Source organism: Trichosurus vulpecula, chromosome 8, assembly GCF_011100635.1.
Source record: "Trichosurus vulpecula isolate mTriVul1 chromosome 8, mTriVul1.pri, whole genome shotgun sequence".
Lineage (NCBI taxonomy): Eukaryota > Metazoa > Chordata > Mammalia > Diprotodontia > Phalangeridae > Trichosurus > Trichosurus vulpecula.
In genome coordinates, this window is record NC_050580.1 from 74,554,133 (window position 1) to 74,573,686 (window position 19,554).

General features: G+C 36.9%; 2 protein-coding genes across 2 annotated transcripts in view; both read right to left on the reverse strand.

Moving 5' to 3' along the window:
- PARG (poly(ADP-ribose) glycohydrolase) overlaps positions 1-19,554 on the reverse strand; it is a 118,312-nt gene that overhangs the window by 18,121 nt on the left and 80,637 nt on the right. The window contains exons 13-15 of the mRNA XM_036734737.1: positions 14,856-15,003; positions 7,195-7,273; positions 5,551-5,659 (exon numbers count right to left, since the gene is read on the reverse strand). Coding sequence (XP_036590632.1) covers positions 5,551-5,659; positions 7,195-7,273; positions 14,856-15,003 — 336 coding nt within the window. The remainder of the gene's footprint in view (positions 1-5,550; positions 5,660-7,194; positions 7,274-14,855; positions 15,004-19,554) is intronic.
- LOC118828250 (pancreatic progenitor cell differentiation and proliferation factor-like) lies at positions 7,612-8,104 on the reverse strand. The gene has a single exon (XM_036734738.1). It carries the CDS (start codon positions 8,005-8,007, stop codon positions 7,663-7,665), a length of 345 nt encoding a protein of 114 aa, XP_036590633.1. The 5' UTR covers positions 8,008-8,104; the 3' UTR covers positions 7,612-7,662.

Below are 19,554 nucleotides of genomic sequence, written 5' to 3' on the forward strand. Positions count from 1 at the left end.
TGTAACAGAAAAGGCATGCCATATGAACAACAATCTACAAAGACTAAGCATACAGGAACAGAATTTAGAATTATAACCAAGTAAAAGTTACAAAAGTGAATCAGACATGATTCAACTATATATGGAATCCTTATTGTATATCATGGTAATCAGACATAAGTGGCAAGCAGTTCATGTAAACTGACTATTCATACCAATACCTTTATACAGCCAAACAAAACCTATCTTAAGGAGAGGAAGAGCTCTAGACTCATAGATCAGGGCGCCCCTTGTTTCTTTTCTCCAGCACAGATGGCCCAAATGTTCTTTGGTACCACTGGCTGAAGCTTCTATCTACTTCTAACTCAGATAACCCAAATCAGGCCAAGATGGACATGGAGCTCCCCAATCACACTAAGCTTAGGGAAGATCAGTATCTTTGTAACAGTAATCATCTTTCTTCAGTGAAAAATGAAGATTAAACAGTATAGCCAAGGGTTGAGGCTCCAGAAAAGAAACAAAAAACAGAGTAGCAACTAACTTCTTCCTATAGCAGAGGAGGAAGCTAGTGGCTAAGTCCTTCTAGGGCCAGGGCCATATGCTTTCCTTTCTCCCCTATCCACACAGAGGGGATAAACTGAGTGCTAGATTTAAGGCAAGTAGTTCCATTAAGATGCCAAAATTTATTTGGGCTAACAAGCCAATGCCTAAAGATGGTTACAATAAAAACTAACCCAATCTTTCTTTTCCAGAGTAGTAAATGTCTTTTTAGCTATCTTTAACATCTACTTGAGATACACTAGAGAAGTGAATTTTGATAGCAAGAGAAAAGCTACAGGTAAGACATTATTTTGGAGCTTAGGGTACCAGTGGGAGGTTTGGGTGAGGGAGCAGTGTCAGGAACTTTAGGTATCAACAGTCAGAGCACTTCATACCTGGGACTGACTAAGAAGGCAGCCAGGAGCCCTAAGAGAAGCAAAAAAACAAAGGTAGGAAGGGGTAAAGGGAAGCAAGATGTAAAGCCAATGAAGGTAGAAAGAAGAAATGAGGAGTTAGAGAAGCAAAGAAGAAAAGGAAGTGGGCATGGAATACAGAAAGTAAGGTATAAAAAAGAAAAAGAAACTGAGGCATCAAACTATACAGGCTCCGAGATTATGCTCCATACAAGATATGTGTGGAAGAATATATTTTAGGTCAGATGTAGCGCCCAAAGTCCATAGTTCAGCAAAACTTTCAGCCTCTTCATACAATTCAGCAGGCTTATGCAGGTACCTTTAGCTGAAAAAGTCCCATAAGGAAAATCCACGAAATTTCTGGTAACAATTACATTAATGCCATATTAAAATTAGCAGTAGTACTATTTTAATTTTCAAAATTTAAGACTTCCTTTTTAGTGTTACCTAATACAATTTCCTTGTTGAATTTAAATTAACAAATAATATTGACTACCTAATTACTATATGCATTAGTACTGATTAACACTTGGTTTCTCCAGATTTTAACACCTTTTGATTTCTTGGCACAGGACTCCTAGATGAGGAAACTCCCTCTGCCAAGGCCATTTAGTATCTTTTCTGCAATTTAGTGTCACAGAATTTCCTTAAGCAGTTGTGCCAAACGCAAACAGAAAGAGGGACCACTAAAACGTATAAGATCCCTGTGGCAGCACAATTACTTAGAAAACCACATGTTACTATTACCTATGCTTCACTGCATTTTTTTTTATTTTTTTAAGTATTTCACGATTTCATTTTCATCTGGCTACACTCGAGAGTGTGATAGGTTGCAGGTAGCTTGTGGGCCACATATTCGATACCTCTGGCCTAGACTCTTGAGAGGTTAAGGGATTGGACAAGAGTCATGTGGTCAAAACCAGCTCTCTGTACTATACCAGCCTGCAAACAAAAATTCCAAAGTTTTTTTTTTTTTAAACTATTTGGGGAATAAAAAAATTCCTAAAAACAGTATCTTGGACTAATACTCCTGAAAACCTAAAAGACAAAAACATCAAGGAAACACCATCAGGGACTAAATCCTAGGCTCTTTAGAAGAACCAGCAGCCAGTATTGAACTGTTTGTGTTCCATACATTGGCTGAATATCTAATTCCTTTCTATGTTGCATACTGGCTAAATCCACCAGCTCTACAAACAACAGGAAAGGATGGAGATTCTCTTCAGGGATCTAGTGGATGGTCCCCTCTACAAGACCTGACAGTGAACATTCAGTAAGCCCAACAACTGGTTCATTCACGGGTTCCCTCTTCACAGGGATGGTTGTTTACAGTTTTACATGATGTATTCATACATCTTCCCAATCACAATACTGCTTCAGATTTCTATACAACTTATCAATGGTAGTATTAAATATTGTTTAATTGATTTTAGCTTGACAAAAAGAGATATTACTTCCTTTTTTAGAAAACTGCTCTATCTTAAATGCAGTTCTCCCATTCATACTAAATTAATTTTCTTCTGGTTTAAAGGAACTAAAATTGCACAAAAGCCATCTCTGAAATGATTGAGTACAGATTTTTCCTTTACATTTACATAATTTAATGACATGTGAAATCTATTTAATTCAGAACTGTCTTCATATGTGCTCAGCTGGATCACATAAACCTCCTGGAAGCCTATACTATCAGTGAGCAAAAGAAAATTCATCCACCTATCTTAATTTTAAAGAAATGCAGCTTTTATAGATGACAGAATACTTTAGGCTGATCTAAAAGGCACCAAGGTATATGGTTTAGTTTTCTAGTTAACCTGTCAATGAAATTTAATAAATAAGTTCATTACTTCTTTCTTTACCATCAGTGATAAAATGAGAAGAGCATTCTTGTACTAAAAAATTTTAGGCTAAATTAATGTTGACAGATCTATAGCACTTGTACAAAAAAAAAATGACCTTTAAAAATGCTATTTCTTTTCCTCATGAGAACACAATTCCTCATATTAAAAAAAAATGTATAACTCTTTTAAAGATTCCAAACTGCTCCCTGACACACACAAAAATGTCTTTTTAACATCAACACTCTCCCGGTGATGCTGTCTGGTTGCTAATCAAAGAATGAGATTCCAAATGGAAATGGAAATGAGAGTATGTAGTCTGCAACTTATTATCAATGATGATTTGTGTGTCAAAGACATGAACAAAGAAATATATGATTGGAAAAGGACTTAGGCTAGAAAGGTAATGAGAATGAAGGAGAAGAGGGACAGCTTGCGTGCTTCATGGGTACCCACGAAATGTTAAAAGATCAACAGGAGGATTCCAGCATGTTAAATAGATCCTCTACGGAGATTTCTGGGAAGACACGGACAAGAACGGTTCATAAGAGGAGGAGAAGCTTGGAATATGCGGCAGTAGAAGGAGCACTTTTATCAGTGAGAGCACAGATTTACTGAAGTATATGAAAATGTAACCAATAGGCCAAGAATATACTGAATTTTCTTAAGCAATTGTATCACTTAAGTCCAGAATTCATAAGCCATATGATAAATATATATTATAGATAAATACATCTTATCCCCATACTCAAAGAAGTTTCAGGAATGCTTTAAAGATGGCAACTATAATTACACCAATTTCATATTTATTTTCCCTTCGAAACACTTTCCCTTCAATCCCACCTATTCCACAAAATACTACAATCTTAAGGATTATGTGCCTTTCACACATGGGTGTATAATAAACAGTGCTTGGCTATAATTTAAAATGTGTCCCTTATCTCTAATTCTGAACTGCCTTCAAATTGTTACTTAGAAGCTGCTTGAGACAAAGGCTATCTTATACCAAAAAGTATTTTTCCTGCCATATAATTAGAATTACATTTATGGACCATAGTTATCATGCTGATGTAAACTGAATTCATGAATCCATTGATATTTCTGGCTGATCACTGCATTCTCATATGCACTCAAATTCTAGACACACAAAAATCAAAGAATAGGATTCTTCTCATTTTTGTCTTATTTTAAAATAAATAAAATACGAAAAAAAAAACCCATAAGATAAAAAAAGATCCACTGATAACTTTTTCGATAATGAAAGGTCATACTGGTTTGCAGATACTTTATACTGCTCAGGAACAGAACTATTTGGACAATAAAAGCAAGGAGAAGATTCACACGTCCACCTCTCGAGAATTTCTTACATGTTAAGACTGACAGCCTGTCTTCCAGGCTCAGGTTTCAAAGGGAGAGGACCTAGAACTAGATGATACTATATGAAATTGCAGAATTTAATTTGTGTTGTACTATTTTTAATGTGGAATTTTTGTAGGAGTGAAGGCCATCTGTAACACATCACATTAGCCTTTTAATTTTGAAGACAAGAATGCACATTCATTTTAAATATTTTTTGGACAGAAGGATGTTCTGGGAAGTCCTTCTGAAAGTCTAAACATTAAAAAGAAAGCAACATACTTTAAGTAGGTGTGGAAGCTTTGTAGCAACAAAAAAGGGTTCTCATATATAGTATATTCTCAGGACTAAGATACAGACCAATGTGCATAATCTAGCTATATCCCCAAATCCCTTCAATACCGTAAATGGATTAAGAGCTTTCCTGAATTTTTTAAAAATCAATTTGGCAGCTAATGTTATTGGAGACAGTGTCGACTAAGTACAACCTCAGATAAAATGTTCTTGTGGTAAAAGCCAGAAATGAGATGATGATGATGATGATGATATGTCTTCTCTTGAACATATCCACCAAGATGAACTTGTGACATAATTGCAGTGAAACAGACCCAGCCTGGTCACAGTCACAAAAGTCAGCCTGGAGAGACTAAACATATCAGTAGCCAAGCTAAATAAAGCCTCATGGCTTGGTATCTTAATCATTTTGTATAACTATATTCACTTACTAAGGAGAAAAAAAAGAGCTTGAAAAATCAGATCAATTTTTGGAGACCAAACACACTTATCTTCTGAGAAGCCAGTACAATACAGAGAAAAATAGAACAGGGGCTTGGTAATATCTAGAACCAGGGGGGTTGTACTTGGTATCTTACTTTAGAATGAAAAGTATAAAAGTTTCTAACACATTTTACGCTTTTGCCAACCAACAAAATGCAGTAAAACATTACAGGGAGCAGAATAAGTTGTACCAAAATATCATATGTTTGCTAAAATGCCAAGTTATAGAAGAAACATTAAGTAAGCTATCTAATCTGTCATACAATAATATTGGCTTTATTTTTCCTTTCAAAAATACTGACAGCACACATTTTAGAGAAAATGTCAACTAGGAAGGTTTGAAATAATTGTTTAAGGGCAGATTAGTTTATTTCTATGTGAATTAAAAACTGCTTGATTTTCTACAAATATACACACAGACATGGACATAATATCAAGCAATACCCTATCTGGCAAGCTCCTATTTTAATCACACAATTACAAAAAGGAAAGTACATTCTGTACAAGCTGACACCACCATTAAATCAGGAGGCCTGTTGGCAGACTTGTTGACACTGCAAGAATTCCCGGAAAGCATTAACTCCAGCATTAATAAAATAGCAGTAAGTAGATGGCGCCTCCTGGGTGATTTAAGAAATAAGGTTACTGGCCTTGTTTAGCTCCCGCTTGATTTTCTCAGGCACAAACTGATCGAGGTAGCGTCTGAAGTGAAGCGCATCAATAGCAACAATCTCTGTGCAGCGCCTCTGCCAGTCATCCCTGGGGTGAGGAGGAAAAGAAGCAGAGACAACACCTGAGTTAGGGTGCACAGGAGATAGACAGTATTTTTCTTCCAATTTACAAGAAATGATTTTTCTCTCCCTCACAACTACTCCCTGCTTCAAAAAAACTAAAACAAAATATTGGTAACAGATATGCACAATCATTGGCCAGGAAGGACCTGGCCACTACTAACAAGTACTCCTTTCTCCTATGCTAAGTTAATTCTTGGGTTCTTAGTAGTAGCCTTACAGCACTGGGTTTGTAACATTACTACCTATTGTAAAGAAAATTATTCTAAGAATACAAGTGTTATGCAAAACCATATAAATAATTCAGTATAATACTTTACCCCATGTGCTTATTTGCCATATTGACAACAAAAATGATAATGATAGCAACACAGATAGTAATATTCTGTATGTCAAGACCAGAAGGAACTAGTTAAGAAATTATTTTTAGAATCTTCTTAAAAACCTATATTCACATTATTTGCTGTATAGAATATTTGGTATATTAAACATATTTTATATATTGCATATATTTAAAATCTATTTAGCCACAGGCAAATCACTTAACCTCTCTGGACCTCAGTTCTGTGCTGCGTCAAATGAAGGGGTGTGTCAAAATGCTGTGTCAAATTAGACAGTCTCTAATGTCTCCTCTAGTTCTGAATCCTATGGGTTTACTTCTCATACTGGATGTAAAGTTGCCTGGTTTGTAATTACATCACAAATAACATTTAATATTTAAAAGAATGTAAATCTAAATAATAATATAATTTTACAAAACTACATCTAATAAAACAGTTGGTGCAGTCGTATATACAGTAGAACCAACCCAAGACACTATATTACAAATGAGACCATGGCCCAGATGGGCTATATTTGACTTAACTATCAATGCTACCACACTGATTCCTCTTTCACATACACACAAAAAGATGCTGGCAGTTCTGTCAATACTACATAAAAATCTAACTCCAGTAAAATGGCATAAAGTATCCAACACTGATTTTGAGAGAGAATGGGATAAAAACAAGTCCACTAGGTCTTGGTCATCAAATAGTATGTGATTTTGGGGCAAATACTTCTCAGTATTCTCCACAAGGAAATATGAAATAACTGAGAAGTAGCCAGTTTCATAGGAGAGTTCTGATGATTAACAAGCTGGCAAAGCACTTTGATTGTTAAGAACATCTCTTCACCATTTTTAGGAATCTGAGATTGACAAGTAGTTAACTATACTTAGATGTTTATATTCCTCCTGTATTAATAATAAGGATAGGTTCTTTCTTGTTAAAAGTCTTTGTTTAATTTATTATCTTCCCTGCTTTTCCTCCCCTTCACTGGAAGATGAGACATTCTGTCTTTACATCTAGGTTGAAATATGAAAGATTAAAATACATAGATATGCAAATAAAGAAGCCTATGAGGCTAAGAATGCCATGGGAAAAGTTTCATATTTATTTCCTTCATTCTCTGTCAACTATGAAACCACCACACATAAATTAAGAAATGTATAGCAAGACTTACATTTCACTCTTATCATCATGGCTTCGGGCCCAACGATATGTTTCTGCATAGCCTATGTATTCACTGTACTGTTCAGTACCTGAAATAATTAATTTGTTATTATACTTACATATGATTTTCTAATACCTGCTCTTCCTATTTCTTTTTTTTTTTTAAAAGGCTGCTCAAAGTTTATTAGTTTCTGTTGAGTACAAAGTGAACAAATTACTGAGGTTGCTGAAAAGCACATAGGTGATTCAGATAGTAAAAAAAAACAAATAATAACAGTGTGGCTTCTTTTACTCGTTTTTTGGTGTTTTCCTTTTTTAAAAAAAAACCACACACACAACACAACTACTTCTACACTTAAGCAACCTATCTATTCTAAGGGAATAGGTGGGAGAGGGAAGGGGGGGAGAGGAGGGGGAAATGGGCTCTGATGCCTAGCACACTTCAGAAGCAAGGGAGCAGCAAGGAGGGTGCTGCTGCTCATGCAGAAGGCCCAGTGTTGGTCTTGCTGGGCTCGCTGACATGCCGCTTCCTCATGGCCTCCTGAGCCAGGTCACAGGTGATCGTGCCATGAGCAACCTGGAAAGTTCCTGAGTGCTCTGGGGATTCCAATACAGTTGTCATGAATGGATGACTCGACTTCCCGAAGAAGAAGCTTGCCCACCAGTGGCCTGGGTCTGATTTGGGAAGACCAGGATGGTGGGTGATCACTTCCCCAGAGTACTCAGCACTTCCACAGGAGCTGTTGCTGGAAGTGGAACCCAGACACCTTCGGTAGTAGTCATGGGTTGCTACAAGTGAACCGCTGGACGGGATTGCTGCCATGTTGCTTGTTCTTCTTATGATGATGTAAACCTTAGTGGCGGCTCCCGAGCAGCCCCTGTCAGGCAGTGGGCTGCGGTGGACGATCACGGGTGACCTGGCTCGGGGGAAGGGGGCGCTAAGCCACAGAGCCCATTTGTAAAGGAGATTACGGGAGGATACTCCACGGCAACGAAAATGCGAGAGTTCTTTGGGTTTGCTCTTCCTATTTCTTAAGGGAGTTTGGTTAATAAACTTATTCCTTCTTCCTGGATATTTTTCACAGGCAAAAGCAAATTTTAAAAGAAAACCAGATCTTTATACACAGTCTTCTTTACCCTTAAAGACAAATAAATATAAAGAAAAGAAACAAACACACCAAAACACTTCTGCTCATATTACCTATATAAATAAAGGGCACAATGGTTTACATTGCTTATTCAACAAAGATGAAAATTCACTATCTTGAAACTCCTTCCTGTTGATAAGGAACAGCAAGCAAGACATTCTTTTATAAGTACATTTCTCCTACTTTAATTGTAGAACCTGAAGATTTGAAAAATAAATTTTATACAAATACATTTTTTTGCTAAAACAAAAAAAGCTAATTATTAACTCTGGGAGCTGTCTATCAATAGGCAAAGTACTTTAAGAAGCTTTTGAAACGCCAAGAATTCATCACATGAGAGAGGACAGGGAAGGAATAACACGAAATAGTACAAATTAACATTCATTTAATTAGAACTATCACCAGACCCTCCTACAATAATATACTGAAAAATAATTAACTTGGAATAGGGTTAGAGGCACAGATGTATTGCTATTTAACTAAAAAAATTGTGCTGTTTGTTCTAGCTCCTATGGATAACTCAAAAATCACTAGACTTTTCAAGATAAAATTAGAATGCACTATAGCCTGCACCAGTGAAAAGCTGAAAACTCTAAACAAGAGTCATTTTGACAAAATATTTTCCTATGCTATCTATCTATCTATTTTAAACAGAAGATAAGAAATAAAGGCAACAGTAAAAGTCACAGAGGAAGTCTGAAGATATTTGAGCCCAACTGGCTTTCCACACACCATGTGGAAAGAGAGTGAAATCTCCTGGGTGCCTAGGATACTTTTATTAAATTAGTGTTCACAGCACCCTGAAAACCTGAACAAGGTCCCTTCTCATCTAGAGGGTCAAGGTGCAGTAAAAGGAAACATTTATGGCAAAGACATTTTTGAAAGATGTAGGAAAACATTGTATCCAACAACAAAGGGACAAATAAAAGAGAAAGGACTAAAAAGATAATTCTGACATGTTACCCACTGGAACCAAGATAAAAGACCAAACATTTTGTTTTTCTTAGGTTCAGGTTAACTCAATACTTGTTTGATTAGAACTCCTTGACATGCCTTTCAATACATAGGTTAATGGCGGTTAAGTAATAGGATGACTGCTGTGATAATCAAGGTCATCTTGGGAGTCTAGCAAAGTGGAATCTGGACTTGATATCTCTAGAGTTTTCAGTCTGCAAAGCACACTGCCTCATAGAGGTGAACTTGCATTTTGTTTAGGTCACATAAAGAGCTTAAGAATTTCTGACAAGTTCTCATACTCCTGACCAAGAAAAGAACTTTATTAGACAGACTTAATAGGCAAAAAGGGTTAGGAGGGAACTGTTCTTACCCCCTGAGCTAAAGAAAACAAGTTGTAAGATTTTATGATTTTTTTTTTACTGAATTGACAGCATTTTTAATTAACACAGAAAACTCACTTTGCACTCCTTGATGCTTCCAATTTCTCTAAATTTATTAGCAAAAAGTTAAAGTTGCAGAAGATATTTGTCTCCCTTTGTGAGTTTCTGAGAAATAATTCCACTGTCCAGATTAAGAATCAAGAACCAAATGGGATAAAATCCTGGGGCACTGTTCCACATTTCTGTCTGGTGTTCAACAAATCACTTAGCTGTTCTATATTCCTTAGATTCTACCTTCAGGAAAATGTTTTCTAGTCAGAATTTCAAACAGTGAAAATTAATACTTGCCAAATTCTTAAAAATTAAAAACACGGTCCAAAACACTACAAATTATCATTTCTGTGTCTCATTTAGGATCCAATTTTGTTTTTTCCTTACTGAAGAAAATATTATTAGATTTATTTCCTAGTGATGTGAGAAATAAAAAAATACGAACACATAAATATTCCTGAGCTAAATAAATTAAATTCTTTGACTCCCTACTTAAGCACTTTTCAAATTATGCAGACTGTCCATTACATACTAGCTACTCTCAAGTTGCTTAAAATTCAAATTTATTGATGAAGTGAAAATGTGCGGGGAGGGGTGGGGGGGAGCGGTAAGAGCTGAGACAAGAAAGGGCCCTGAATGACCTTGCTAGAAGCTTTTTCTAGGCTTACATGATTAAGGAAGAAGTTTCACAGCTAACAAGACGAGCTTTTTCCTCTGAAGAGGCACCTTAAAGATCATCAGAAACCTAGAAATAAGGAATTATACTATGGGTGAGTTTTTTTCCATGCAGCCCACAGGAACTGTTAGGAAGGAAGAAGTATTCTCACTTTCTATTATGACAGAAAATGGGGTTCATAATAAACAGAGGAAAAAAAAAATGTACTGAGAAATACAGAAAAAAATCCACACAAAAAAGTTTTGCCTTATGCGAAAATTATTAACTTTTACTAGTAAAATTTATGTTGATAATGATGATAAAAGCTCTCATGTCTTTGAGTCAAGGTTTTAATATAAGATAAGAAAACACTGCCCAAAAATGGTGAGAAAAATGAGGGATTTGGGTCAAGAAACCTGAGAGGCTGATCTCCTACCTTGTTTTGATTTAGATCATTTTATGCTATTTGACATTGCCAAGATTTTAGAAATAAGCTGATATGAAAGAAACATAATTCAAACATTCATGGAACAATGAAATAGGATATTTTCAAATGAACAAAGTGCCACTTTGATTATTATTAAAATCATCATTTTTTGGTATGTGTATGGGTCAGAGAGAGAGAGAGAGAGGGGAGGGGAAGGAGGGAGGAAGGTACAGGAAGAAGAAAATCAGAGTTGGGAGAGAAAGGAGAAGCAGGAAGGAAAAGCGAGGGGGAGAGGAAGAGAGAGAAGAACCTTTCTGCTATTAATTATTGTAATAAAAAAGAGTGAGTGCCAAAGTAATAATACTGGTCACATTCAGGAGCAGTAAGTGTGTTCAAGTAGTTTCTCTGGCAGTTTTGCTGAAATAGTGTGGAATTTTGTGCTTTCTGGGACTGTCTGTTCTATCAGCAGGCAGCCAGTCCATTAAGTGATCAGCATTTTACTTGACTTAAAAAGCCTTAAGGTATCCAGAGTACCTGATTTATATGCTAACAAGGTAGAAACAAAAGAATACCCAACAGGGTGCAACTCAAGACCTGATGGCACTTGAGCAACTAGGCAGATATTGCAGAAGGGAATATGGGAGGAAGGAAAAGTTCTGTGGGTACAATCACTTGAAAGGACCTACACATATATCCACCTATTGCTCCCCTACTCTTCATCACACAAAAACGATGTGAAGTTTGAGCCCTTTTCTCTAAATCAGTGTTTTCCAACTGTTAATGCTCACGGTTATCCTAAGGAGAAACCCGAGCAAATAAGATAATAGCAAATAAAAGAAAATCACACACAAGAGACCATAAAAAAAAATCCTTGGTATCTCTGAACATCCACCTCACGTCTCTGTAAAAGGATAACATTGTCTGGATGAAAGCACTTGCCTGTTTGCATGACCTGTTTCATATTCATTAAAAAGCCTGATGCCAACCAGATGCTCCACAATGATGTCAAATTTAATTTATTTCCAATTTCTCAGACTCTTCTACAAATTCAAGCAGCACAGTCACAGCCATTAGCCCACTGAGTCAAGATACATCATTGAAGGAATGCAATTGATCAGGCAGATAGATTGTGGCACATGGTTAAGACTCTCCTAAGCAGCGAGATGGCTGAAAGCCAGAGATCAAATATGGATGATGAAATGGCCATTTCCATTAAGGGAACATCACATCCCAGATATTAATTAGGCGGCCCTATAATAAAGTAAAGTGGATTTGAAAAAAAATGTGCTGAGTAAAAAGTCACCCTGGCATGTCCTTAGCTAGCAGTGCCAAGATCTCAGAAGGTAAGCATCTTAGCAGTTCTGCAAATCTACTATTTGTTTAATAAAACCATAGGTAAAACAGAAACCTAACAGAACTCCCCAGAGACCCCTTTTAGTATATGTAATGGCGGTCAAGTTCAACTCATCTTCAAAATGTGGAAACATTTTTAATTATTTCTTAAAACATTAATAGGAGAAATCATATCTTTGGCAAAATTATTACCGGAAGACACTCCCTGTCATTCTAAGACTTTTGTTACATACCTACACCAAATGAAATGACACAGAAAAACCTAAGTTATGTCTGTACATACATAGTTAACATTTTACCCACAAATCCATTAATATATGAATATACATTTATGTTCCCTTTATGGAAATCTTCTCTTCTAATGCCTCATTATAATGCTATGTTCTTGGAGCATATTTTAACAGTGTGCAGGCTCCGCTAGGTCCTACAAATCTAGAAAGAATTCACATGTGGGCCTCAAGATCTACTGTAAGCTTAAGCATTCAAGGCCAAGCATAGCTACTTCTGGACAGATTCATCACCAAAAGGTTGGCTGCAAGGTGATGAACTTTTCGGCCACTGCAATTCATGAAAACCACGTAAGGGCTGAAGGGCTTATGTATGAGTGACACAAACAAAACCACAGATTCATGAAGTATAAATTCACCTTCAACTGTAATTAAAACCTGAAAAAGTTTGGTCTCCAGGTGAAATCCATGGATAATGAAATGCTGTAATAATGAAAATATCCATGTAAACAACAAGATTGGCATGACCCAGACACTAATTTTAAAAAAATGTTTGACACAAAAAAGTTTCTACTTGGCTAAAGCTTTCAGGTTGGTAGTTCTTTACATTCCTTGTAATAAGATATGCTAGAAATTCAAAGTATAAACATCAACTTCTTGATTTTCACTTTCTCTTCCTTTACACTTTCCTCCTTCTTACCTACATCATTCCAACTTATAGATAGGTAGAGCCCATATTATCCACACAAAATGGGCCATGAAGCCTAGGGGGCAGCCCAAATGTGGATAAGGAGAGGCTAAAGAAGCATGATTTAAGCCTAGGTAAACTTCTATTCTCCTCACCTAGACTATCTTTAATCCCAAGCAACGAACTTTGGTAAAGCTCTTTCAAGACACCATCTGCTAAGAGGCAAGACCTTACCAAAGTAAGAATAGCACTGGAGAAGAAAGATGTCCAGGAAATACAATGCAAATTCTAAGAACAGACCACTGTGACACTGGCCCTACTCTGACATTTCTTTCTAACCTTAGATAAGTCACTTCATTTTTCTTTGCTTCTCATACTATATGACAGGGTGTAATTAGGGTCGTACAAAAGATTTTACAGGAATGGAAGTAATAATTGAGGAATAATTTCATAGTGGTTACCAAAATGATATAGGGGGCTACCTTAGGATAAAACCCTTTGGGCAACAGGTATGTAAATAATTCCCCTGAAGGCCTAACTACAGATGGATCTGTGGCATAATATGGTCGTGGGAGTGCCATCTGTCAATATAAAATATTCCAAAGCCAATCCTCTAAGAGTGCAGGATTGGTTTTGCCTCAGACCTTCAGCTTTCTTCTTTGGAAACAGTTCCATTCATGCTCGGTGAAACTCTCCAGGGGATGGGCGGCCTCTCATAGTGCTTGGTGGAAATAACAATAAACTAATTTTTTTTCCCTAGGGCAATTGTTAAGCCTCCTAAATATAATCTGGTAAAATGGGATGGATTCCAGAAGAAATTGGAAAACTGCTTTTGTAGAAAACAGAAATATCAACTAATGGTGACTGATTACGGCTTTTACTTGAAGACTGTTTTTCACAATGCTCTTCAGTAAAAGGCTTTAAAATAGCTAGGGTGGATAGTAAGAAGTCTCTCAGGAACTCTTGAGTAATAAATGACTTTTGCTTGTCTTGTCAGATAGCAGTTACTCACTTTTTAGTAGATAATTCACCCTCTCCCCAAATTCTATGATACACTGACCATCTCCTTTGAAAAGAGGTTTAAATGGATAATAAAATATTATTTAAAATCACGGTATTAGATCATTTTTAGCCTTTGACCTAAAACATATACCTGGCTAAATGTTTTTGGCCCCCATAATTAAGTACAAATATATTATTATTCTTTTAAATATATGCTTTATTCTTTAACCAAGAAAAGATAAATACCTGAGTTTGGGGATAAGAGATGAAAAAAAACCCCATAACTGGCCTATCACTTGTGCCTCTTGAAGCTGCCAAATAAAACTGTACTTTTTCAAATATTGTAATTTTTATATATCTTTCAATATCACCTTGGAATAGTTACAAAATTAACTAGGTAATTAACACATTCACAGACTGATAACAGAACCTTCAAATATGTTACTCATTTCTTACAAGTGCATCAGGCAATTTACAAACATCCTATTACTAATTCTCAAACCCCCAAATATAACTAAACTATGTTACGCTCATTCTATAAATGGAAAAGTTCAGCAATGGGTTAATTGGAATGACTTATTCAAAGTTTGAAATAAATAAAGATTATAACAATTTGCAAAGCTCAAAAGTCTAAGGCTATGAATAAAGGATGAATAAGCCTCATACCAATGGCAGGCAGGGAGCAGTTACAAACTAGACTTTTATCTCTATTCTTTGTAGCAGGTCTTCATGAAAAGGGAAAAGCATCACATAAAGACTTTGCAGAGTCTGTCTAGCACTAACCTGTGATGATAAGACATTCATTGTGATCCAGCACCTCTGTGATGAGTCGTGATACAATCAATTCAGGGTTGATTAAAAATCTGATTTCTTCCTGTACCAGCCCTGCACTGGTTACACCCCCTCCAACAAAGCGATTAGCAAAATCCACCTATTAGGAATAATGCAGTTAGTTTTATATGTATATAATGGCCTCAAAATTCACATTAATAAAATAAGCTGCTTCTGAGGACCAATTTCCTTCTTATTCTCCATTAAAAAAAAACCCCAAAATTTCTAGACCATAAACTTGATCATGGAGGAAATATCAAGAAAGCAACAAATGAGGAAAGTTTTTTCCCAGAAGATTTAAATAAGCATATTCTCTTTCATTTTGATTAGTCAACTTACCTGTTCAGTTCTCAGATCTCAAACCATTATGGAGCTGAAAGCTAAGTTAAAATTCCAATCTATAATACAGCTTTATTATAAACCTGTATTTGGGCCCCAGGAACAATATATAAAGGGAGTACTTTAATTGGAAAGCTTTATTTCTGTAGGGGTTAAGTACAGGTATTTGTACTTTTATATCCATCTTTTTTCTCAATTTCCCTGTATATATGTTACACGACTTCCATAAATTACAGTGTTCTGTATCAAACACAGCAATCAAATGCCTCATTGTCTTACAGCACTTTCAACTCAGCTACTTCATGATTCTTCTGTAAGAAAACCTTATAAGAGGGATTTCTGCCTTTCCGAATGTAACCTAAGAAACCATGGTTTGAATGGATGCTACAAACTCTTAACCACCTCCCACCTTCAAAGAACCAAGAAACCATTAATAGTCAAAACAAAAACCAAATGTATTATTTTTTAAGGCAGTTCATAGCTCTTTCATGAGAATGATATTCAAAAACACCATGAACAAACCTGAGTTCTGTCCTTCTTCAAATTTAATCAAAGACAATTCTAGTTGTTGGTAGCATTAATAGATAGTTGGCATTTATATAATGCTTTAAGGTTTGCGAAGAGCTTTATAAATATTATCTCATTCTATCCTCCCAACAGCCTTAGGAGGAAGGTGTTGTTATCATTATCATCATCTCCACTTCAACTTGTCTTCACACAGAAGGTATAATTTTTTTTTCTATTGTATTGAGCAATTTAAAATAAAATTGGAATTTTAATTTTTTTTAAATAGTGGAACAAAACCTTGAATCTTTATTTTCAGAGGAAAAAAACTTGTTAAGGACAAACCAACTTAGCAACTGAGGAACAGCAAAAACACAGCCTTCTACCCTAAAGGGGGCATTAGAAGAGTACTGAAAAATAACTACGCATTCTTGTAGTCGTTCTAATTTTACACACACACACACACACACACACACGCACGCGCACACCATGCACATGTATTAGAATTTTTCCTCTAATGTTTTAAGTCATTGCTGAAAGGAAGATAAGTATCTAGCATTTATTGAACCTCCCCTTAAATATAAATTTGTACCAATCAACAAGTATTTATGGTTCGCTCACAAGATATCAGCTTTTCTATATATGACTAATATTCTATGACTATGACTACCTGGTGGGGACTAAATTTCACTTTTATTAGAAAAGGGTTCAGGACTGTCAGAAACAGAGAAAGTTTACAACCAAGCTGAGTATATTTTGGTATAAATTGACAAAAAAATTTTTAATATATACACCATTCATTCCTTGAGTAAAACAACATCATATCTAATTTTGCACAGAAACCACCACACTCAACACAATAGGTCTGATAGCAGTGATTTTTCTTGAAATGATTTTAAGATACTTTCTACTACTTATAAAAACTATATTAATATGAGGTTCTTCTTATTCAGGAATACGTACAGCACAAAAAATGTGAGTACTTCCATATGTTTAGTGAGCTATTTTCTAAGTCACTCTAAAGGAACCTGTTTAGTTTTTTAGCTTGTCAATTATACCTTAAGAACAAGAAAGGAGTGACAATATTGCTGAGAGGTTTTGTTATTGTCATTCAACTAAATGCAATTTATACAAAATACAAGGTGGTTTCTACCAGTGATGTATAAAACTCCCCTGCTCTCCTGGGGCATGGTGGGAGGGAGAACAATTAGCAGTGGTAAAAGCATTTAGGCCATTCTTTTAAACTACCTTCATTTCAGCTTAGGGTCTCACATGAGCTCCAAAGACTCATTCATCTTTAATAAATTCCAAGGAAAAGGGAAAAATCCCAACCCCAAATGTTAAATAATTCCTCTTTGAATTGTATTGCAATAAAAGGTCAGCATTCCTGGGGTCCTAATTTGCAGCTGCTTCACTTATTTCAAGTCAAATGCCTACCAAAGGAACCTCATACCCCTGAATATAACCCAACTCTCTTCTTTCGTCTTTTTATTACCTCTCAAATCAGGACCACCCCAGGCCATGCACCACATCTGCTGTGGCTGTACTTATCTGACCCTTTAATTAACTAGTTAAACTTTTTACCATCTTTAACTTTTGAATCCCTTTCCCCACTGCCCTATGGCTACTCATTCCTTTCCAAACTCCAACTCTGGACTACCCCCTTTATCCATCCACCTTCTCTACTTGCAGTATAGTAGTCACTTCTTTCATGAAGTGCAAACTCAGATAGGGGAAGTCATTGCAATCTGCTGCCCAAGTCCACTACAAATTAATGTTATCCAACCTCACCTAGGCCTTCACTGCTACTCATTAATCCTTCTACTCTTCACTGATGACTCTCTCGTGCTCCTCACAGCATCTACTTCAAACTTCGCTCTTCATGACATCTACATTACCCATCAGCGGGGACTCCTCTTTCAGGAGAAGACCTCATCTCAGCTTAACTAAGAAAACTGAAGCTTCTCCTTATTGAAATCACACTTCTAAGCACCTCAGCATCCTCCTCCTTGTCTTCACTGTCCCTTGCCAATGCCAACTCCTCTACTTAGGACTTTGATCTCACCCCCTCCTGCCTCCCTGGGAGCATATCAACTTTAATCATGCCCTCTTTAATTTTCATCCTCTTCATATCCATTGGGCTTCTTCCCTGTTGCCTTTAAACGTGTCCAGATCTCTCCTAGCCTTAAAATATCTCCCCTAGACCTTCAAAAACTATTAGCCTGTATCCTTTCTCCCTTTTAGATAAACAGCTGTCTCTATCGCCTTCACTCTCACCTCCCACTCACTCCCCAACTTCATGAAATCTAGCTTCCATCCCCAACACTTGACAGAAACTGCTCAAGTCACCACTAATCTCTTTACTAGTAAATTCAACCATCTGTTCTTTGTCCTCATCCTTCTTGACTTTTCTGTAGCTTTTAACACTACTGACCATTCCCTCCTTCTCTAAGTTCTCCTCCATGGTATTTAATAACACTGTTCTGTTGTGGTTTCTATTTCAATCCTTCTCAGTCCTTTACAAGCTCATCATCCATGTCCCACACCTTCTGTGTGACAGTTCTCCAGGGCTCCATTCTAGGTTCTCTTCTTTTCTCTCTCTAGATGATCTTGGCAATCTTTTCAGTTCCTGTGGATCCAATTATCGTCTCTTTGCAGCAGCCTACAAAATCTATAAATCTAGTCCTCCTCCCTCTTCTAAATCCTACACCACCAATTACATACTGCACATTCTACCTGCATGTTCCAAAAGTATTTCAAACTCAAAAAACAAAGAGGAAAAAAAAAAACTTAATTCACTATCTTCACCCTTAACCAAGTTTTCTCTTCCTTATTTCTCTGTTTAGGGCACTACCATTCTCCAATCACTCAAGGTGTGCAAATCCTAGGTTAACTGGGAGGCAGCATTAGACAGGGGACAGACACTAGACTTGAAGTGAGCAAGACCTGGGTTCAAATCCCTCCTCAGACACCTATCACCTGCTCTATGCCCCAGTTCCCTATTGTGTAAAATGATCGAGTTGAACTTGATAGTCTTTAAGGTCCCTTCCAGCTCCACATCTACAACCCTGCAATCCTCAATTCTTTTCTCGCTTATCCCCTCCCCCTGCTCAGTCCCCCTGTTTGGCATCTCTCACATCATTCCCCTTCCTCTTTACTCCTGTCACCTTCAGCTCAATCCCTTATCGCTTCTCCCCTCAGCTTCCCTGAACCCAGCTTTTCCCTTCTTGAATCCAAGCTCTATATGGCTACTAAATAAATATTCCTAAAACATAGGTCTGACCCTCTACTCTCCTGCTAAAGAAGATTCAATGGCTCCCCACTGCCTTTAGGATTAAATATAAACTCCTCTGCTTGACACTGGAAGTCCTTCATAATCTGGCTGCAGCTTATCTTTCCAAAGGTGATTCCATATCCTTCACCCCTCCCAATCTATACTCAAGTCACACTGGCCTCTTTGCTGTTCCCCAACAGAAGGTTCCATCTTCTACCTCTATGCTTCTGCATATACTGTACCCCCGAGCTTGGAACACTCTCTTCCTCACCTCCACTGTCCAGAATCCTTTCCTCCTGTTGAAAGGGCTTTCTTAGTCCCCCAGTTATCAGTGTCCTTCCCCAATCACTTTGGACGTGATTTATGTATATCTTTTAGGTCTTCTCTGGGAACGTGCTCTAGGCTCTAATACCATGTAAGCTCCTTGACGGGAGAGATGGCCTCACATTTGCTTCTGTACCCCAGTACCCGGTACAGTGCCTTGCACATGGCAGTCACTTAATAAATGCTTGTTGGCTGATTATAGCCTAAGAA